The sequence below is a fragment of the Glycine max genome, chromosome 13 (assembly GCF_000004515.6).
Source record: "Glycine max cultivar Williams 82 chromosome 13, Glycine_max_v4.0, whole genome shotgun sequence".
Lineage (NCBI taxonomy): Eukaryota > Viridiplantae > Streptophyta > Magnoliopsida > Fabales > Fabaceae > Glycine > Glycine max.
This window is the reverse complement of record NC_038249.2, coordinates 25,493,210-25,517,462: the sequence shown is the minus strand read 5'-3', so window position 1 is coordinate 25,517,462 and position 24,253 is coordinate 25,493,210. Positions and strand designations below refer to the sequence as shown.

The 24,253-nt window shown below is 28.2% G+C and overlaps 1 protein-coding gene across 2 annotated transcripts; it reads right to left on the bottom strand.

The window, feature by feature from the left end:
* Positions 1-16,772: 16,772 nt before the first annotated feature.
* On the bottom strand, positions 16,773-21,721 carry LOC100779227 (AT-hook motif nuclear-localized protein 1). 2 transcript variants are annotated; one of them, XR_005887852.1, is made up of 7 exons: positions 20,911-21,721; positions 20,135-20,202; positions 19,848-19,979; positions 18,470-18,631; positions 17,667-17,780; positions 17,448-17,599; positions 16,773-17,120 (listed from the first exon to the last, which is right to left on the bottom strand). XR_005887852.1 is itself a non-coding variant. In XM_014765560.3 (6 exons), exons 1-5 carry the CDS (start codon positions 21,359-21,361, stop codon positions 17,454-17,456), a joined length of 1,140 nt encoding a protein of 379 aa, XP_014621046.1. In that variant the 5' UTR covers positions 21,362-21,699; the 3' UTR covers positions 16,773-17,120; positions 17,448-17,453. The 2 variants fall into 2 exon arrangements, 1 of the variants encoding a protein (XP_014621046.1); XM_014765560.3 differs by having other exon boundaries at positions 17,448-17,780; positions 20,911-21,699.
* Between the last annotated feature and the right edge of the window lie 2,532 nt (positions 21,722-24,253).

Below are 24,253 nucleotides of genomic sequence, written 5' to 3'. Positions count from 1 at the left end.
TGGCAAATTAAACATTTAAAGCTCTAGTTAGTCTTGCATTAAAGTTATGTTTGGTTAAGGTAGTACTTCTTTATTTAAATTATTTAAATGAGTCATATTTAAAGCTTTGACTTGATTTGCAATTTAAATTTAACTGATTTATAAATTTTTTATTTATTAAATATATTTTTGAAATGTTTTTTCAATTTATTATTTTAGATTGAGTAGCATTTTAATTTTAAAACATGAGATAAAAGTAAGTTTAAAAGAAAATAAAGGAAGATTTGAGCATAAAAGCTATATGACAATAATTTTTTATAAAATTAAAATTTCCTAAATATATCTCTTTTTATTTCAAATGAAAATTTTTCAACATTGCAACGGTATAAAATTTGATTCTATCTTACTCATATACGTTATTTTTTGCAAAATTAATTGAAGAGTTAATTAAAAGCTAAAAAGTTAGTTACTAACGGATAGTTATTGAAAAATTAATTTATTAAATTAGTTGTCGAATAAGTTGATAAAAGGTGTAAAATAACCAAAAATAATAATAAAATAATGATTGATTTAAAAAAATTAAATAAATATATTGAGAATAAAAATTAAAAATATAAAAATTAAAAACTAACGTACCTCAAGTATCATTCCAAGAACACGATAAATTATTAAGAAAATAATACAAAAGTTTATTTATTGAATAGTCAAATAAATTTTTTAACTAATAAAAAAACTTAAAAATTAACTAAAACTTTTTGTAAAACATAACCATAAGCGAGGTCAAAATCAAATCAAACCTTTTTTATTAAAAAAAATCATTTCATCAACTGTTGAACATATTAAATTTGAATAGTTGACAAATAATTTAACCAATTTATATTATTAATTATTATGTAAAACTTATGTAAGTTCACTAAACAATATATAGATTCCACCTTCTCTCAATCAGTTTTATTTGTTATTTATTATTTAATATAAAATATGTTGAAAAAGTATCTTATTATGCTAGAAATTGTTGACAGCATTCTTGCCGTTCATTTATTAATCAGTGCTAGCACATATTACCGTTCATTTAAAATGAAGTTATTTCTTTTAGCCGCTTCAACTACAGTGTAACGAGTGGACTTTGTTAACAAAAAAATAATCTGAGTTTTATAATTTAAAGCAATTTTTTTTACTGTATAATTCTAATTCTGATTCTGGTATCTGTTGATTTTTCATTGGCCGAATGAGGGTCCAATAGTTTGAGATAAAAGGCTTTTCTTGTGGGGTGCAGAGACAAAATGCTTTTATTGTTGATGTATCAGCATCAAATGGAATTGTAGCATAGGAAAATCATACGCATACACATGCTGTTCTTTACTAGACTAAAATGCTGTGAATGAAAAATATTGTTACTTTTGTATTTTTAACGACAGTGTACTAAATCATTGGTTAAACCATAAAAAAAAGGACACCCATTTTAAATTTATCATCCCCAGTTTCATGAAGTCATATAGTATTTAAATTACTTTAAAGCAGAAATAAAAAGTTAAAATATCTTTAATTTTTAATTAATAATATAAATTTCTGTCCAATGGAAGATCAACTTGATTTTACATTGTTTCATCAATTTTCTGTTGTCTTGATTTGTATTCCATTAGCATCTTAGCATGTACGAATTTGATGTTGTTGATCTCAATAAATATATATTATCAGCACATCTAATATCAATATAATACATATCTTATCTTACTGTAAATTTAGACTCATAAAATCCATAACAATAATTTAAGTCTCACTAAATAAAATCGAAAGAGTCAATTTTAACGTTTGAAAATTTTTAATTTTTATAATAATTGACATTTTTTAGTATTATCACTGTAATTTTTTTTAACAAACAAAGTAAAATAGTACTTCAATTATGACACGTGATTAATGAAAATTCTCGCGACATCTATCTTGCGCTAGACAATAATTGTTCTTGAAATAGATTCTGAATAGTTATTTAGTCTTCAATTATAATTAATTTTACATATGCTATTTTTTTTCTGAAGTTCTATATGCTAGTTTGTTACCCTTCCATAACCAGTTTGTAACATAAAGTTTTTTTATACAATTATTCAAATTTAACTAAAAAGAAACAAAGTACACAAAAAAAAATGCTTTAGTAACTGTTCTGGTGCAAATAATTATGAAGTGTTTGAAGCCACTGAGACGTACATCAGGGTGTTTTTTTTTGGTTTTTTTTTATTTGGGCATCAGGTTGGGTTTGGTTCCCTTCGACCCACTCTCCATCCACATTAGAAATATTCATTTCTAGCTAGGCGTAGGTATTTAATAAATTAAACTGAAATTTTAAAAGTACTTAAAAATTGTCAATTTCCATCACGATGTGGTCTAAACAGTTAAATTACGTATACACAATTTTGACGATAAAATACTTATATAATAAAAATCTCTTAAAGATCATATTAAATTCATTGATTAAAAAATATTTTTATATAAAAATATTAATTACTATAATCTCTAAAAATATAAAAAAAGTTATGCATTTATAATGATAAAATAAAAAATATTTTAATAGTACTCACAGTATGAGTATTATAATGATTACTCTTAATGTGTTTTATTAAAGAATTTTTTTTAACAAGAAGTTAAGTTTTTTTTCACCGGCTGGACTCATTTTGACTTCTTATATTTTAATTCTACTCATTATTCACTTAGTATGAGTATATCTGTTAAGTCATTTTACTAAATTTATAGTTTATTTGATCTTTTATAAATTTAGCTAAAATAGGCATATTTAATACATAAACTTACTTGGAGTAGTATCTGAATTTATAACTTTTTTTTTTCATTTTTGCCTCCAATATTTCAATTAAATTTTGATTTACCTCCTCATGTAATATTGTACTATTTATTTTAACAAATTCTTCCTTAAACATTGCACTATTTAAATTATTTATTTATATTTTTTATAAACATTTAATATTTAAATATAAAATAATCTAAAATTATAATTTCCTAAATTAATTTTTTTCTTACAAATTAAAATATATAAAAAAATTACATAAACTTACCCTTTTATATCATTTTATACTTATTAACTTTTATTTATAAGCTATAGGTATCCTTTATAGGAAATAATTATATTTAAGTTGAATAAGACTATTATGAATAACAATTTTTTTCCAAAGTTTATCTTAATTGCATGCGCAGAACTCAAACTAGATTGTAATAGTTAATTAGTTGAATTTCATCTTAATTAATCCATGATGATATACTTATTATTAACTGTTTTAACATGTACAATTAAACTATTAAATAGCTATATATGATGCTACTGTAAATTAAACGCTTTAATTTCTTTTTCATTTTATATAGAAATATTTCAAATGTTTCTTCTCTTCTTCTTTTTATCTATTGTGCATCCATTTTTCTCCTATATATCATTAAAAGGTTATAGTATCATTGTTACCTCAACATGTTTTATTATGAATTTTTTGCTAGTTTTATTTTCCTAATGTTGTAATGATATAGAGCAAGTTAATTTTTGGCGGGTGAATATGGAATGTAGTCAATGTACCTTTTGTAATGAATACACTACTATGAGTAAGAAGATTGGAAGGAATAATCGTTATCAATAGTCACAAATCTTTCTAAATCTCCACCTAAAACTCTAGACCTTAGTCAAATGGTACATAAATGGAATTCTTAAATTAGCATGTTAATACTAATTATTAACATAAACTTAAATTTCTAATAGTGACTAATCTCCACTTAGGTATCATTATATTCATTACAGACTTAGACTTTACACCCTCAATACTATCTATTAGTTTTATGTCTTTATCGCTCAGGCAAACCAAGGATAAATATTAATTTATTTTTGGGGTTAATTAACATTAATCAGTGATATTATATTGGCTTTAAGACTAGATTCTTTCAAGGAGAAGTTAAATTTGCCCACTAATCCGCCAAGTGGTTTCAATTAACTTCAAATTTGCTTCATTCAATAGATATAGTGATATATTATGATGTTGTTGTTACATCAATGTTTCGTGTGAATTTTTAAGTTAAAATTGTGGCGATCATTTGTAAGCTATGCAAATGCAATGTATAGTTTGTGTGCAATACGCTTGGGTTTCCGGAGACGGGATATTCAACATCAAATTTATAATCTATTTCTCAATCATTGATATGATACAAATCACTATAAACTAAAAATTTGAATGTGTGAATCATGTTGACTTTTACTTGCTATTATTCACCTTGAATTAATGAATTATCCTCAGCATTATCATCATTCTAGTGTCGTGTCTTTGTCTTAACAGCCAATCAGAGAGTCGGCATTTGTTTTGGCTAAATTTCACAAAACACATGCATGGATATTTTGGTTTAAGTTTCTAATTAAAGTGTGAAAAAAACTGAATAAGGGTCATTCAACAACGGTTAGGTTGAAGGTAGTGTCTTTAACTCTCGTTTTCAAAGGCAGGTTAAGAAAGATTCTCGCGCCACTTCTCTAACCTACGGTCTATTAATTCTTTTAAATGGAATCATTAATAAAATTAGTGACCCATTTAATCATCACTATATGTAATTATTTTCCAATCCACCAATGTATTTTGAGTTTAGAAGGGTAAAGAAAATCAACTAAAAATAGTTGACACTTGACGCGCAAGTAATAAAAGGTTATGTTCCTTAATCAATTTGTTCATAGTTCAAATCTTTATCTTGTGTGTCCATGATTTTTGATGGAAGATAATCATTATTTTCGATAGTGATCCGGTAAATATTTCATACGAAGGTAAAAAAAAAAATCACATCCTCTCTACCAACAAAACCGTAATGCAATTTTGGCATGGGTAGTTGAGTACAATGTATACAAGCACAATTAGTGAAAACTTAAAAGAAGTATTATATTACTTTACTTTTATGAATTATACTTTTAAAACCTATATATTACCTAGGATCAACCTATTAGTATATGATTTGGATAATGCACGTGAGATTAAGATCTACATCAAATTTTATTGTTGTTATTAGAAAAAAAATATGTTCACGCACTTAAAATTTAGTACGTACTATGTTGTACTCGGTTCATTATTTAAAATTTGCAGCAAAAGTTGGCTTGTGGGCACGTACTCATATCTTCTTTAAGAAAACATCATAAATTATACTCCATCAATTCTTTTTTGTTGATTGTTGGAATTGGATGCATAGGAATTATATTAGGATTCATATTAGGATTTGTGATCATACCCACACTAATGCATCCATCTCATTAAAATATTGTAGTTAAACATGCTTGAACAAAAATAATATTATGATGGGTGATAAATGACTTCCCGAATAATTCTTGTATTGTACCGGTATGTATTAAAAAAATTGATTTTTTCAAAATAAATCAAACCAGACCTATTCAGTTTCTAATCAATATGACATTAATCATTTGTTGATACGACTATAAGAATCCCCTAATTAAACAATCAATATGTACCAAGTTTCTAATCAATATGACATACTAATAACCATTTTTTTTTTTTATCAAACTCATGACTTACATAAAATTCAAGAAAATTGACTAATAGGTAAGTAAAACTTTTGATTTGAAAGAAACAACTACACCATGGTGTAATATTATTTTATTTTAATCTGAAATTTTAATTTTGAGTTCTAGATATAAACTACGCTATAAGAATTTTGTTATTCATAATAATTATTAGATGAGTAAGTATACGGTTGAAAATGTATTTGTAATCTTAAAAAAAAGAAAAGAAATGATTACTGATAAGTTTGTGGTTTTTCTTTATTTCTTTTCTTTAATTTGTTTAAAGTTGACATCAATGAATCTACTTCCAAACAACTTGACACCAATCCAGAGATTTGAGTTTAGAACTTGGAAGAAGTAAGAAAGGGTTGAATTTGATATAGACCCACGACCCAAATTGGTTGGGGAATAGAGCGGCAAACTCTTCTTTTCATAAAATATATTATATGAATGTGAAGTGCAATCTTTGGTTAGAATAGACACTGCACCTTCCTTCTTTCTTCCACCAATTCGATCTCCTCCACGCAACTTAAGAGACTTCAATTAATACTGAGGTTGTCAACTTGTCCTCGACTTTCCTCTCAGCACTCACCGCCATTACTACAACGTGAATATAATGTTTCTAAATAATTATCAGGCTTTGTAATAAAATTTGTATTAATGTTATTTAATTTTTTATGTATTGTAGTTATAACATATAGTATATATTATTTCCATGCTAAAAATATTTATATCTCTGTTAAGAAATTCAATTGTTCAAAATCTTATTTAATGAAACCAAATTCAATACCACTTAAACCAATGTTGAATAATTTGTTGGTATATTTATATTTATACATATGTATATCAAGTTAAATTAAGTTGACAACCGTTAATGAAAAAATTATTATTCCTGACCTCATGTCTATTTAAAGACACAAATTAAAAGTAATATTTTTTTTTATAAGACTTAATTTATAATATCTGTTAAAATACCTAAATTTAAAAGAGAAATTGTAATGAAAAAAATATGAATTTAAGATATACTTGTTGTTATTAATTAAATTAATCATTAATAGTTTTTTTATTTCCATAAAATAAGTAATGAGATATATAAATAGGACAAGAGGAAGTAATTGTTAGTTATTATTTTTAAAAATTGAAATGAAAATAAGTTAAATTAAGTCAAGTCTTATACTTCAACTTAACTTAATTCACGACCCTATACCCTATCTTGTTTGCCTCTTAGGTTATTTCCTTTATATAGGTCTCCTCTGACTGATTAGCATGCTTAAAGACTTATTCTATATTAAAATTTAAATATATCACTAGACTTATCCTTAATCCGGTCAATTGGATAATAGGATAATGGGCCTATCACTAAAATGACCAATGAATTACAAGATAATGAGTCTATTACTACAAAGACTAATAAGCTTATCGGTTCACCTATAACACTAAAAATGGTTAAAACCACAAAACATCTAGCATTTTATAGATATACTAGCTTAGGTAAAAAGTATAATGGTTTAGTTTTTTTAAGGGGTATAATGTTTTAGTTGTTAAATTAATAATATAATATTACATATTAAATATTAATAGTTTTATAAAAAAATATTATTTACAAATCAGCCTGTCAAGGCTAGTAGGTTTCTCTAAAGAAACACAGCCTCACAAACTTAATTAAAAAGACTTCTTAAAAAATCTAAATTAGACTTTTTTTAAAAGAAATTTAAGTTAAGCCAGTTAGACTTCAAATGAAATAGGCCTTAAACACTGAGGAGTAGCCTAATCTATTAATTTCCACCCAATTAAAGATGTTACACAATTTTAAAAGAGTAATTATCAAATACAAAACTTCTGATAGTATTTAATCAGTGATGCTAAATTTGAATATTGAGAAATTACTTAATTTAATTAAAACCTAGTACAAAAAATTTGTCACTTTTACACTATATTTATGTATACTCCTTAGTACAGGTTTCAAAGTCACTTCCACGAACTGAAAAACAAACGCATTGTTAAGGATGTAAATCCTCTCTTGTCTCTGCAACAATTAATACATTTTCTATAGTAGAGATCAAAATTGTCTATTATATTCTCTATCCTTCATTGATGTGCAATAACTAATTAAGGCTTAAGATGTTGCACTATTAGACATTAGTGATTCTGTCTTACACCCACAATCTTCAAGAGGGTAGATCAAACTACAACAAAAAAAGAAAACTTTTTATAAATAAAATTAAAATAATAAGTATTAAAACTATTTTATGACCTTTCAAATTATTAACTACTATTTGATAAACATTACTTTGAAAATAATAAAATTACAGTGTGTGTATATATAACACTTTTTGTTAAAATAATCTTGAGGATGTTCTATTATATTTTATTTAAAAAATAACTTAAATTTGAATGTATCGTTAATTAATTTTTAAAAAAAATATTACCTAGTGTATGGATAAATTAATGTGTGATTATTCCCAACTTAATTAGTAATTTCAAATTAAAATCCTATAACTATATTAAATATTTAAAGGGGAAATTTTACTATAACGGTCTAACTCATTTCAAGGAAGATATTTTGTGGTTCATTCCAAAAAAAATAATTTTAATTTTTTTAATATTTACTATTTAATATTTAAGCTTAATTTTGATTCTTATAAATTTCATTCTTTAATTTTCATCCTTTAAAATTATAATATCATTAACTTTTCTCTATTGCACGTGATATTTGTTAACTAATGTGTTTAACGGAAAGTTATGCTTATTCACTAGTGTTTAATTTGCAGTATCGTGTCAACATATAACACCTCTAAATTTTTTATATCTCTAAAATTAATTTTATTTATCTACTTTAAAATGAAAGTTAGATAAACTAAAAATAGAGATTTCAGATTTTAGAAGAATGAAAATTAAAGAAAAATGTTTTTCATGAATGGACTAAAAGAAAATTTTACTTATTTTAATAGGAAAAAACAATAATTTCAAAATTTAAAGAAATAAAAAAGACATGAACCAAAATCAAACTCACTTATTTTATAAAGAGTAAAAGTATATTAAGGCTAGGAAAACAGACTCAAACAATAGTGCACAATGCATATAATAATAATAATAATAATAATAATAATGCACAAAAACAGTGGACCGAAATGGTGTGTTAAGTAGTGAGTTTGGACTTTGGACTTTTTTATAATAATAATAATAATAATAATAATTATGCCTTGTTTGGATCCTTGTTGTCCAATGACACGTTTACATGCATGATTAACTAGTACGGGCATTTTGGCCTTGTTATGGTTTGATCATTATTGCCTTGTTTGTACGGGCATTAATTTAAGTTTAGATAAAATTTAAAAATATAATTAAAAGAAATATGCATATATAGAGAGAGAATATTATTAATATTAATAGTAGTATTAAATAATGATAAAAATATATATTTTAAGGAGAAATAAAAAGATAATCCGAAATATTATTATAAAGAATGGAGATTTTATTATATTATATAAGAATATATTATGTTTTAGTGAATTTAGTTAAACTTATTTTAAAATTTATGAATAGAAGAAAATAAAATGTAAAGTATTTAGCTCAAAACTTTTACTTTTATTTTGTTTAGATGAAATTGAAATTAATCGTAAAGAGTTTATTGGAATTGATACTTTTCTTAACCGAACATATATGAACGTATAACCCATATTATTAAATATTAATTCATATTTTGTGAGGTAAGTAATTGCGATTTATTTTATTAATCAATCATTTTGTATACACACGTATATAAAATGATTATCATAATATTAAAAAATACGTTCAAATAAATTTTATAAATAACATTTGGCTTAAATATAGTTTGAATTCCTTGATAAATTAATCAATTTTATTTTAAATTCTAAATAATAAAAAATTGCATTGAGATCTTGTTTTTGGTTCTTATTTTATTTTAGTCTTTCTAATATATTTCGTTTGAGTCCTTAAAATATGTAGATCATTTATTATTAGTTCTTATCAAATATTTTTTAAATGGATTAATACAAAATATTATTAAGACTCAAATATAAAAAAATATTAAAATGACTAAAATACAATAACAAGGAACATCAAAAATATATTTTTGTTTTATTAAGGACTTAACAACAATTTTTTAATTAGGAACTAAAAAATCCTTAATTTATCAAGGATCCAAAATATATTTAAATTGTTAAATTTTAATGTTTTAATATTTTTAAGACATAATTATTAGTTTAATCCTTTAAAGATTTATTTAATATCCATGTATTGTTGTACAAATATTTGTGATCTATATTAAGTTTTTAGAACAGTGAAAAATATAAAAATATTCCATAATTTGATAGAATGACTAGAGAAATTAATCCTTGTATTTATTGAAGTATCAATGGAATGCCAAGCTCACTTAAGTCCTACTTGACATTCAAGTTTTATAGTAGCTTTAGTCGATCTTGATGTAACTAATTTGGCCGAGATCAACCATCTGAAGCAGTTTCTTGATGCAAAATTCAGCATCAAATAGCTAACTCAGGTTTTGAAATGACAAGGTCACAAAAGTAGAATTGTTTCGATTATATGCCTTGAAACTCCTTCAAGATTCAGTCCTATAGTAAACCATTATGCCTACACCCATGGATTGTAATTTGTGACAATTAAGAAGCAAGCCAAAGTTTCTAGACTCTAGCTCCTTTAAAGCAAAGTGCCAAGCTCTTGCTCATATTAACATCTGAAAGCACAATAAATTCATTTCATGCTCACTTACCTGCTGGTCTCTCCCCTTAAAACTGTCATCATCCATTGTGATTGCCAATTTACATTTGCCCACAATTAACATAATCCAGTATTTCATGAGATGAGTAGCAAGATGAGTCACTTCATCTACTCCCTATTTCATCAATTATTAAAATTCATCAGTCAGTTTCATTTGTACTTCATTTGACATACCAAATCTATCATTAATTACAATGTTCATTGGCTGGGGTACTGAGGGTGTCACTGAAGGGGTGGCCCAGCAGAAATGGTTTGTTGAGTGTTGCTTCCATGAGGGTGTTCTAATTACTGAGTACAACTCTATTGTAACGTAGGATAATCACCACATACTAGTGTCTTATACCCAAGGGATTTTTTAGGTTCACTTGTTTTAAAAAAAAATTGTTCAATTAAAATCTTACTTCGGAAAGTGGTGTACGTATCTTTAAATGTTATTTTTTATTGTAAAATTATAATTATTATTTTCTTTTTAATATTATCATACGTTAAATATTTTCTTACCTTTTTCTTTTACGTTACCTTTGAAACACGTGAAATGAGAAAGATAAATAAAGAAGCACCAGAAAAAAAGTAAGTTGTATATATGTTTCTCGTCACCCGGAGTCTTCTAAAAAGTGAAGATTTTAAAAAGTATACTTAAATTTTAAACTAAAAAATATTTTTAGTCTTTTATCATCTAACTAAAATTCATTCTGTTTTCTTATCTTTCAAAATATTCGTTTTGGTCTTTTATTTATCAATTTTAAAACAATGTTGTCAGGAGCAACACCAAAAAATGTGTTGCTCGTTTCTCTTGTCAATATTAATCTTATAAAAAAAATGAAGATTTTAAAAAATATACTTAATTTTATTCTTTTTAATACTAATTATACATTGAATATTTTCTTACTTATCTTTAAAACTATTGTTGAAACGCGTGAAAGGAAAAGAAAAACAAAGAAGCAACAAAAAAAAGTGAGTTAATCGTTTCTCTTGTCCACACATGTCTTTTAAAAAGAGAAGATTTTAAAAATTATACTTCAAGTTTATTCATTTTATTATTAATTATACATCGAACATTTGCTTATCTTTCTTTAACATTACATCTAAAACACCTCAGACCAAAAAGGAGGAAGAAAAATGAAGAAGCGTGATAATTCCAATAAATACTTGGTTATAATTATAGTTAATCATTTTGATAGATTACACTTAAATTATTTAGTTATAATTTAATAAATATCTAGTTTTTCATTCTAGTTAATCATTTTGATAGATTACGATTAATTATTGATGAATTTTTTTTGTAGGAAATGAATATTAGACTAAAAGGCAACTTTGTACAAGGAGTGTTAAAGCTTGAAGAAGGATCCTCAAAGCAAATTTTACTTAAGCTAAAAGTCTTTGGCATAAGAGAAATTACCTTTTTGGAGGGATTTAGAGTCAAGAATTTGGTTAAGCCAAAAAAAAAACTTAGACTCTTAAGCAAAAATCGCACAAAATGTTTAGCTACAAAAATCGCTTAAAGTTAACATTTTTTGGCTTAAAGCGAGCGAATTTTCACTAAAGTGTTAGTATTTTTTGAATTGTATTTAAAGGATTCATCATTTCCCCTCGCCAACATTGAATATTTTCTTACATTTCTTTAATGTTACGTCTAAAATGTATGAAATTAGGAAAAAATGAATTGCTCATTTCTCTTTTCAGTTGTAGTCTTCTAAAAAGTGACGATTTCAAACAATATACTTAATTTTTTTTATTTTTTTAATAGTAATTTTATATTTAATGTATTATTGCCCCTATTTAATGTTACATTTGAAATGTGTGAAAAGAGGAAGAAAAGTGTAGAAGTGATAGAGAGAAAAAGTAAGTTATTTGTTTCTCTTATCATCTTGGGTCTTCTAAAAAGTGAAGATTTCAAAACACATACTTATATTTTATTCTTTTTAATATTAATTATACATCAAATATATTTTTACCTTTCTTTAATGTTATGTCTGGAACGCATGAAAGGAGGAAGAAAAAATGAAAAAGTGACAAAAAAAAACTGGATTGCTCGTCTTTAGTTGCAATATTCTAAAATATGTACTTCTATTTTATTATTTATAATACTAAGTAGTTATACATTGAATATTTTCTTACCTTTCATTAATGTTGCATTTGAGACGCATGAATGGAGGAAGAAAAAGGCATAGGCGTGACAAAAAAAGTGAGTTATTCATTTTTCTTGTCATCTGAATTCTTCTAAAAGGTGAAGATTTTATAATATATATATATATATATACCTCAATTTTATTCTTTAACAATAATTAGACAATGAACATTGTGTTATCGTTCTCTAACTTGCTTGAAACACGTCAAAGAGGGAGGATAGATGAAATAAAAAAAAATATCAATTTTGTCATTTAATTTGGACACTACTAAAAAAATAGCTTTCTACATCGCCCAATTAACATCGGTTATAGCTAAAACCGATGTTAACGAAAGCGCGGTGACATTTTTATAAATAAGTAGACTTAGTTAACATCGGTTTTTCCAAAACCGATGTTAACTACTCCATATCGGTTATTTTAATAATCGATGTTACTATGGAGTAGTTAACATTGGTTTTGGAAAAATCGATGTTAGTATGCCGATGTTAACATCGGTTTTTGTAAAAACTGATGTTATCGAGTCGATGTTAACATCGATTTTATTATAACCGATGTTATGTAGTTGATGTTAACATCGGTTATTTTTAAAAAACCGATGTTGTTATCATTATAAATTAAACTTTTTGAAATTGCACAACCCGCGCTTGAACCCTATCGTTCTTCTTCTTTCTCCTTGCACTTGAACCCTATCGTTCTTCTTCTTTCTCCTTGTGTCAAAGTCGCCTGCGCTTCCGTGACTGCAACCACATTGTGGAGATCGTGTTTGTGGAGATCATCTTTGCCACTTATCCATTGAGGTACGTCCTTTCGTTTTGCCACTTATCCATTAAGGTAACCAGAACAATTCTAATTCTCAATTTTAAAATCCCAGTGTATAAGTGTAAATGAATTTGTCCAGGGTTGTCAAATTATTTATCCTAAATTGATGTACATTACTAACTCCCCCATCCCCTCCATTCTCCCCAACTGAAACAAACTTAGGGACAAACTATGTTGATAGGATGTGTAGACCCGAAGGGGAAACTATTATTAGTATATTTGCTTCTCTCTGATTATCTTCAAAGTAATTAACCTAAGACATTATGATTTATGAGGTTGGTCTATGAGATTGACTATGAGGCTCACTAAACATGTCGACTGGTGTTGATGCTATGCCTTTCTTGTTCATTGTTCTAATGATGTTTTGCTCTCTTTAGAATTTAATTTTGTTCTCATCAGACTTTGTATGAGTATGGAAACTTTTCTGCACATACAAAGATGTTTGGACTTAGTTGTTTTTCCCAGTTGAAATGTGCATTATGTGTAACATGCCCTTTACTCGATTAAGTGTGCATATTAATTTTCTTCTCTAATTGCTTTTATTGTGGTTTCTTCAGTTTTTTTTTGGATCTTATCCATCTTTTCTGTGTCAGGAACTAAATGGAAGAGTGTTGACTGTTAATAAGGCTGCTCCAAAAGGAGCACATCCTGAACGCCAAATTTTACTACCTCCTCGTCTAAAATTATCATCAGCACAAAGGGTGCATGAAAAACAAAATCAGCACATACATATATAAAGATTAAAGCCTCCAACAACCACATAATACATACACGACCCACTCTTGGTTACAATTTCACAGCTTAGGTTCGTTAGTGAACAATTAGCCTTATACAATAACTATACATAAAGCAGGTAAGTCCTATATCAAAGGCACCAATTTCTCATTTTTCATATACATATACACTTTGTAATAGCAAATAAATAAATAAAAAACTAACTAAGAATATCAATAAAATGGTGGTTCAGTCATAATTTTCAAAAAAAAAAAAAAACCAATATACAAAAAAACATGGTGCTGCGGAAGAACTGTCTTCCGCAGGCAACCAATCATTCACGCGAAAGAACCTTCTTTCGTAGATCCCTGCGAAAGACAATCCCTCAGTGGACAACAAAGGGTGTCCGCGGAAGAACCTTCTTCCGCGGGCATACACGGAGAAAGGTTCTTCCACGTGAAGGATTGATTGTCTGTTGAAGAAAGTTATTCCGCAGGATTCCGTGGAAGAAGTTCTTCCGAGAGGTCCTGCGGAAGAAACTTCTTCCGTGGGTTAAAGTCGCTTCCTCTTTCAAGCGCGGAACAAGGTTCTTCCGTTGGATCCCGCGGAAGAATCTCTTCCGCTGATCCCCGCGGAAGAACTTTCTTTAGCTCGAACCACAATAACCCACTTTCACACACAAAAGAAGGTTCTTCTCCGCGGAAGAACCTTCGTCTTCAACCTCGCGCACCAGAGTTCTCACAAATGTCGTCTAACCTAAGGCCAGCTTACATTATTCAAAGAAATAGGATGTTAGAACACTAACCTGGATGACGAAAGGAGACAAAAAACCTTCGTGGAGGATGGCAATGGAGGACGAACGGCGGAGAACGGAATCCGAAGGAGAAGAAAGGGAAGCAAAGCGCGCGGAGGAAGATGAAGAATTTCAAAAGTTGGGTGCACAAACATCTTCAACCTTTTTTTTTAATGAAGGGTTTTATTTTTTAAGGAAGGACAATTTTGGTACTTCGGGTAATTGCTGGGTGCACCAACATTATTCCTGGGTGCACCTAGCAACACCCTTAACCAAAAAGGCTTTGGGCCATAACAGTCAAAATCCAACCCAATTTGGACAACCAAACCCAATAATCAAAATCTTAACAGCACAAGAATGCAATGAGCCTATCCAGTGTGGCAACTTAACAACGTTTTAGCGCTTTAAACCCGGCCCTACCCAACTACACACTTACACATGGAAGAACACAAGCAAGAAAGAAACTCACAAAGAGTCAGTTTGTTTAAACCTAAAAAAAAATGCTTATTAAAAATGTATTTTTCTAAAAGGTTAAATGTCATTTTTGGTTCATTATGTTTTAGTATAGTCTCATTTTGGTACATTAAATTTTAAAGGTTCATTTTGATCCTTTACGTTTTTAAAAGTTTCATTTTGATCCTTTATGTTTTTAAAAGTTTCATTTTAGTTCTTTATGTTTTCAAAAATTTCATTTTAATCTTTTATATTATCGAAAAATTCATTTTGGTTATTTCTTGTAATTTCCATTAGCAAACGTCAATTTATCACTACCTTTAAATTTTGAATAATGGCGACTAAAAAACTGTTATTATCTTTTTAAAATGCATTCAACCACCTACTTCTCTAACCTCCATCATCTTTTTCTACAAACTCCATAACCACAACAACATAAACAATGCAACCACCCTGTACTTAGATCTACAACCTCCTCAACACTATAATCATCATCAACAAACAAATCAGATCTACAACAGTCATCCACCAAACAACACCATCACGTCACCCCATAGCCACACCTTAACCCAGCACCAACATAGATAAAAAACATTGTACCCCGACAGTGATAAGAAGCTTCAGATCTGACGTTATGGCAATAATTTTGGGTCTTGCTTCAAAATTTAGCCACACTATTTTAAATTAATTATTTAAAAATTAATAGAAAACTAATGTTTGCTAATGAAAATAAGGAGAAAAGATAAAAAAAAATCTTTCAAAAACATAAAAGATCAAAATAAAACTTTTAAAACCTAATGTATCAAAATGAAACTTTTGAAAACATGAAGAATCAAAATAAAACTTTCAAAATTTAACGTACCAAAGTGGAAAAAAAAACACTAAAATGTAATAAACCAAAAGCACATTTAACCTTTTTAAAAAAAATAGAGTAGAATTTACTTCATAAAAGAAACAGAAAACCTTAAAACTATCCATTTCAATTAAAAAAACTTTTTTAAAAAAATAAACTTAAACAAATAGGCACAATTCAAGTTTTTTGCCAAAAACAACAAGAAACCAGCCATTATAACAAAAAAAAAAAAACCTCCATCTTTTCACACTAAAGTAATATTAGAAAGCAGTTTCATAAACTTGCTGGATTGTATTCGATATTTGATATTCAATAGTCAAACATCAAATCAAGATATCCAATTCTAATGAATATACCAAAAAAAAAATTGTGCCTCTTGCAAATTGAATGAAAGCTTAAAGTTTAAACACATTCTAGGGCAATCCCTCATACACTTCAGTCATTCATTTTATTTGTAATTTTTTTTTTTTGTTATCGGTAAATGTTATACCATCCTTGTAGGGGAAAAAAAAAAGGAAAAGCAACAAACACGTTTATTTTGGGCCACCGGCAGCCTTGGACCCTATGGTAATTGTCATAGGACAGTGGTCATAAGAGACTAGGTTCAAATTCGGTAGACAAAAACACCTATTTTGGGCCAATCCAATTTAGATTAAAAGCCCATCCACAAGCACCCACCTAGCACCTACAAATATAAATGTTATCCCCATGGGTTATATCAGTTTCAAGGAAGGCATATCAGAAGTAACTTTTATGTATATAGTTCTCGGATCCACGATAATGAGAAAAACTCTTAGAAGTTTCCCAGATGTGCAAAAAGTTAAAAATTACAAATAATTTTACCGAACAATCCCGACAGAATCATAAATAGCCTACCAAGTCTTTGATCATCTCATCCACCTCAAGAAGAAAGAAAAACTTATAACTGTTCAACAGAAAATATAAAATGGAAAAATAATGATGCCTTAATAATGATCCTTTCTAATTTCTGACAACTGTACATCATGTCATATAACCTAGTAGTTGTCATGACAAAGTTCCGGTGTTAGTTTCACTCAGTTACTACCATGTCAGCCTCTGCATCACCTGAAAAAAGAAAGAAAACAAAGTTTCAATATGAAGAATTATTTACCTGATAAAAGTGAAACATGATAATGACAAAAGTCACAGCAACATTAGTGGGTCCGAGTGTTACTAGGTTTCCTTAAACATGATCTCATGTTAGAGCCTTGTGAATGAAAAAAACGTGATTGGGAGGAGAGCAGCCAAGTCTCCGGCAGAGATTATTAGTCATCGGCAAAATTGGTGGATACTTTGCACCAATATAAGATTACAAAAAAGAAAAAAAGAAATATATATATATAAATATATATATATATATATATGAAAAAAGTCACAAAACAGTTTCATAACCTTGTTCTATTCATCTGGCAAAGATATGTTGATGTCTGGGGAAGTCCTCTGGTCTGAATATTCCTCAGAACCATTCCAAGTAGCAGCATCAGGAGTAGCATCTAGGTTCTGTTTGTCACTTGAAACACTGACAGATTCTCTCTGGTTTTGGTCTGGCATTTGAGACATAGGTATCAGAAAGTTTTCACCATCAGCATTTGTTTGTGAGATAGGTCTTACTGCTGTCACTATTTCTGGACCAGCTGAAGTAGGGGTGGCCACTATCTGTTGTTCACGTTGGTACTTCCTCTTTTGGGCCTTGTAACCATTTTGCATGAAGCTTCCTACAACAATCTGAAACCATTGCAAATAAATTTCCAATGCACTCTTCATAATGCTCAAAACCATGCTTTGTGAAAAATATAGGGGATTAGAATGTATTAAGGCTTAAGATTATCCATCTAAGGACTTACATCTTTATTTCAACCATTTAAAACAGTAAAGGTTCAAAGATCTTGGTAATGCAACCTAGAAGAGAGGGCTCATATAGTATGCTAATAATGTTCTCTATATGTTTTGAGATAGCTAATGAAAGTTATAATTTCAATCTCACAACAGAAGTTTCGTTTCAAAACAATTAGGACAAAAAATTCAGTTTAGGGTCAGTTTGGTGCATATAGGATAAAAAAATAAGGTTAAAAATTGAGTAAGATGTGTTTTAGGTTGCTCAAGATTTGGTCAAAATTGGTTTCAGTCCCTACATTTGAAAAACAGTAGTTGTGAATTTCATTCTGGTCAAGTCAAAATGAAGTATAGGTCAAGGACAAAATCCACCACATTTTAGAAAAACAAGAACCAAAGCCATTCTTTTTAAAATGTAAAGGACTAGAATCAATTTTGACCAAATCCAGAAGGACTTGCAATGTTAAAATACATTTTAGCCTGAAAAATTAATGAATCACATTCATAGGTACCACATGTGATATACCAAACCTATCCTTACAAGCAAAATCTTGTATAAAGCAGTCAAGAAAATAAAATACCTGGATGGGGCCAGCAGCAGTTAAAAGTCCAGCAACACCACCACCTATCACCCGACCATCAGGACCAGCAAGTGAGACACTCAATCCACCAGTTCGGCTTTTCATGCCACTGTTGTCAGCAACTGTGAATGATCCAGACAAAGATAAAATCTCAAACCGACCCTGAAAGTAAATGGTGAACTAAATTATTTAAGAATTTCCAAAATCAATTAAGCATGGTTGTATGTATATCAAAAGAATTATGCCAATAACAGGAGAAAATGCAAAACAGCAGAAAATAACAACAGGTCACAGGAGACATTGACCTCAAATGGACAACCAAGTTAAATAATGCTCAAATATTTAATATAAAGATAAAGATATGTATTTGCAGACAAATAATGCATCAAATAAATTATTCATATCATCATCGTGTACTAAATCTATGCATTGTATTTAAGCATTTCTCCATAACAAGACAACGAAAGCTCAACTTGAAGTCTATAACCTTTTAGTTGTCACTTATCATATTATAATACCCAAGGATATAAAAATGCTACTTCAATAGCTTATCATAGTATTTTTGTTAGAAAATTATGACTTAGTTTAGATATACTTTTCAATAAGGACCCACAGAAGAAGAAAACAAGGTAAAATGAATCATAAGTTAAAAAATCAATTTTTGCACATTTTTAGAAATTCTCAGATTAACTTCTTCAAAACAGAGGTAAATAAGTTGATTTTAACTTCTAAGAGAAGTTTTATTTACTTTACCTACTATCTTTTTATCATACAAGTGTTCCCTGAAAAGTTTATCTAATTTGGCCCATATCTCCTCCAATAACTGATACTCAGCTTCTGGATTAAGATAGCCAACAAAATTATGACTTTCACATTAGTTGAAAGGTTTCATTAGATTTAAAATGATTTTAACACATTACAAAAGAGGACACCGCTAAAAGTGTGTGCCTATCTTCTCTAGCTAGTAATTAACTTATTTCCCATTTCCAGTGTTAGATCTGACACTGGAACTAATGAAATGAAAAGATAAACCATTTTTTTTAGCCTACACCCAATACACCAATTTTGAGCGTATATCCAATACATAAGGCAGATATAGATACTTTGTCCAACCCCACAAGAAGAGACAAACAGAGATCACCTGACATAAATTCACCCAATGCTGTCCTATACGGCATCCATATTCTATATTGGCAGAAGACATAAATAAGCTAGCCCATGAAAGTATTTCAGATATGATTCAAACTCAATCAAAGAAATTATAATATCATGGAATGGGAAATACAATCAAAACCTTTAGAGGATAAAAAAAAAAAAAAAGAGAGATAAATTTTATTTTATTTTTACTCAAAAAGCATTTAGATCTAAGAGACCATGCCTCATAAGTCAATATGCCACCAGAAGAACCAGGTTGGCGTATGGTGACATTCGAGATAGCTCCATTGGCAGAGAGAATGCATATTCCTCTTGGACCCTTCTGGGCAAATGACACGATCTTTCCAGCAACATCCTACAAAGAAATAAAGTAAGCAACAAGATCCTTATCCAAATCACCAAACACAAAAGATCTGTCAAAATTGCTCAAGAAAATGCAGCCAAAAGCCACACTATTAAATAAATCTGCAAAAAGGACAACAATGCACAAAGGCTTCTATTCTACATTACCTCTCCAGTATAAACAGTCACCACATGCGGTACAAAATCACCACCAGCTGTGTTTGCAAACACCTCACCTTCAAAAATCACAGACAGAAAAACAATCAACACATTTTCCATATATGGTTCAATTTAACTAATTTTCACCACCAAAATTAGAAGCCCCGGATGAATAAACCCAGCAAAGAACAATTTTACTTTTTGTGTGTGCGTAACAATAATCCTGAAACAGTCTCGTGCTAGTCGATCCAAACGAAAAGAACAATTTTTTTTCTAGACATAAAAATCAAACGAATGTACACAACAACCTTAGATAAGTAGCCACAAAAAGGTAAAGTTCACATTTTTTTTAACCGATCACAATCCCCAACTTGCTGTTTGGCCATTACCAGAAAGAAACAAAAAAAAAAAACTCATCCTTTTGTATCAATCAAGGCACGCTTTAACAAATGGAGAGTAAATCTCGATCCCAACCCCATGAACCCAAAACCAAAACTTAAAAAAAAAAAAAAAACAAATCTGAAACACAACCCCAGAGACAATGAAACTATTGACAACAAGTACGAATATTTGAGATTCCATGATTAGGGTAAGCTGGTAAGGAAATGAAGGGAGAGAAAAAAAAAAGGATTGGACTAGGAACAGGGATCTTGGTTTGGCGGGTAGGTCAACTTGGGAAGGAAACAGTGGTAGTACATATGAGTGAGGTCATCAGCACTCAGCAGCAGCAACACCTGAGAGAAAAAAAAAAAAAAAAAAAGACAACGTTGTACCGTACTACTCACCAAAAGAAGAATAGAGTTGTTGGTAGTTGTTGTTGCCAAAAGTTGTGTTGTGTTTACCACGCCCTCTTTTGGAAGAGGAGAACTCAGAAGAAGGTGTGGACAAAGTGAAACCCGGTGGTGGTGGTGGTGTTGCACTCACTCTCAGGTTCCCATCTGCATCATACTTTCTGGGCCTCCCTCTCTTCTTCTTCCCAAACAAATCCAAACTCCCCGGTGTTGTTGTGGTTGGAGCTGGCACTGCAGGAACCATTGTTGTTGGTGCTGGTGTTGGCGCGGGTGTTGGTGTTGGAACTGCTGGTGTTGTTCCTTCTGTGTTTCCCACGTTCATGTTCATGTTGACATTCATGTTCATTGGCTGAGGCACTGAGGGTGGTGGTGGTGGTGGTGGTGACCCTGCAGGAACAGTGTTGTTGTTGTTGATGATGTTGTTCAATGTTGTTGTTGGTTCCATGAGGGTGTTTCCAGAAATGGAAGGAGAGAAAGAAAAAAGATGGAGTTTTGAAGGTGCAAATGGCGCCAGAAGTAGAAGGAATAGGGAGAAAGGTGTGTAGGCTTCTTTTTTTTTCTTTCTCTCTTTTTAATCTTTGGAGGTAGAAATTGTGAATATTGAATACAACTCAGTTACTCTTTCTCTTTCTCTCTCTCTGTGTCTGTGCATTGGCATTAATGGAGGAGAATGAGGCTGGGATGGGAAACTGCTATTTACTTGTCGGGACTCCACTCTGCATTATATTATTTAATTTTCATAAAGTTTGGTTTAAATATTAAAGTGTGTCAAGGCTCTCTTGTAATCTATGAGGATAATCACCACATACTAGTGTCCTAAACCAAAATTGACCCCATGACCGCCCCCAAGATATTTTTGTTTGTATAATTAAAATCTTATTTTAGAACAAATTTGATTTTTGTTGTAAATTTTATAGTCAAATTTTATTTTTTTATTATTAATCAAATATTTTTTTTATTTTTTAACGTTTTTGAAAGCCTGAAATAAGGAAGACAAACGAAGAAACGACAAATCCATGAGTTGTTATTCTTATTCACTCGAAATCTTGTAAAAAGTCAATCTTTTTAATAAATATACTTAAATTTTATTTTTTTAAATATTAATTATTCATTAAAAAAATTTACATCTCTTTAACGTTGCATTTGAATCCGTGAAAAGAAGAAGACAACCAGAGAAGTAACAAAAACAATAAGTTTATTGCTTTAAATATATGTCAATTTTATTCCTATTAATATTAAATATTTTTTTATCTTTGTTTAATGTTACATCTTTGAAGCCTGAAATAAAGAAGAAAAAATAAGAAGCGGTAAAAACGGCCAAAATCTTTTAAAATGTGAATATTTTAATAAATATACTTAAATTTATTTTTTAATATTAGTGATGTATTGAATATTTTTTTTTCACATCTCTTGAATGTTACGTCTGACATCATGAAAAGAAGAAGACAATAAAAGTTAAAATTTAAAAGAATATTTGTAAATTTTATTCTTTTTATATTAAATATACATTATTTTATTTTTATTTTTTATAGTTATATCTTCTAAGCGGGAAATAAGAAAGATATACTAAGAACCCGTGAAAAAGTGAGTTTTGTTTCTCTTATAAGCTTGAATCTTTTAAACAGATTTTGTTAAATATACCTAAATTTATTCTTTTTAATAATATTTATATATTAAATATTTTTCACATCCCTTTAATGTTACGTCTAAAAGGACGAGAAAACCGAAACAAGAAGACAACTTAAAATTCAAGATTTTAAAGAATATTCGTAAATTTATTCTTTTTATATTAAATATACATTGTTTTTTTATAACTTTTAAGTGTGAAATTTAGAACATGAAGTATCTAAATTCATTACGTGTAACAAATATAAATAGGTCTAAAGTATGCAATAATAGTATAATTCTTATTATTAATAATGTTTTATTTTTTAATTTAATGAAGAAAAAAATTATTTACGCATGAAAAACTAACATGTAATAATATAAAAAAAAAAAACTAGTAACACACAGGGGTGGAGTTATAATTTTTATGTAAGGGGACCGATAAAAAAAATCATGACTTATAGAAGAACATTTAAAATTTTACATGCAATGATATTTATAAAAAATTTAAGATATAACTAAATATTTTTAAGAGCAAAATAAATATATAATTGTGTTGAGCATGAGAGAGATACTTATCACCAAGTGCAATTTATACATGAGGGCCAAAGACCAATATTAAAAGAAGAAGAAACTAAAAATAAAATTTTGATTACAATTTTTTTTTGTAGATAATCACTTTTTAAGCAATTATAACTTTAAAATATAACAATTAATGAGATAATAATAATAATAATAATAATAATAATAATAATAATAATAATAATAATAATAATAATAATAATAATAATAATAATAATAACTCATTGATAGTATTTAATTGAGCAAAAAATAAAAGACAGAGTATTTAATTTAAGTTGTAACCAGGTTAATCAATTCAAAATTTTAACAATATCACATAGTTTAAAATCAATATCTTCAAAATGAGGATTAATCAAAATTTGATGGATCCAACAGCTGAATTAAAATTATATATCATCTCGATTATTTGTGGTGAACCGTATCAAAACTAATTAAACATGAATATGAATAAGCTATATTTTATATTATATATATATTTTTGAGGATTAATCAAATTATATCGATATAAGTTTTACAATAATTATGTAATTTTATAATTTTCAACTTAATCATATTTTAAAAAAATTACTGTTAGATTGAAAGTTTATTTCACATAAATTACATATACAAAATTTATGTTAATACAAAATTATTTGTTATTTTATTCAAATAGATTAAAATTAATGTAATATAAATATTTCAAAATATATTAAAATATAAATAATTTGATTACCTTCTTGTTATAATTTAATTTTAATAAAATTATATACAAAAAATCTTAGTAATATATATAGATATAATTTAACGGTTGAATCAATAAAAACTATATTTTATAACAAGTTATAAAAATAATATAATAATTATTAAAATTATACCGATATAATTTGATTTTTCTTTAAAAGACTCGCATTAAAGCTTTTTCACCTCCTTTATTTTCTCTTTCTCATGTTTTAAATAGGATAAAATTATTTTTTTTTCTTCATTTTCATTATCAAATGTTTTTATTTCACCAAATAAAAATTAAAAATGGTATTAATAAAATAAAATAGTAATTTGTTACAATATAATTAAAATTTTAAATTATAAGTATTCAATCATCTTTAATTTTTTATTAAAAAAATTAAACTATTAATATTTTTAAAATAGTGTATATATAGCATCCCCATGAGTT

What these genes read in the sequence shown, in the direction of transcription:
- LOC100779227 (XM_014765560.3), bottom strand. Translation starts at nt 21,361, where the DNA reads ATGGAACCAACAACAACATTGAACAACATCATCAACAACAACAACACT. An exon ending in ACAACTCTATTCTTCTTTTG is followed by an intron (nt 20,203 to 20,910) that starts GTGAGTAGTACG and finishes TGATTTTTGAAG; the next exon opens with GTGAGGTGTTTGCAAACACA. An exon ending in GTGGCATATTGACTTATGAG is followed by an intron (nt 18,632 to 19,847) that starts GCATGGTCTCTT and finishes ATTTACTTTCAG; the next exon opens with GGTCGGTTTGAGATTTTATC.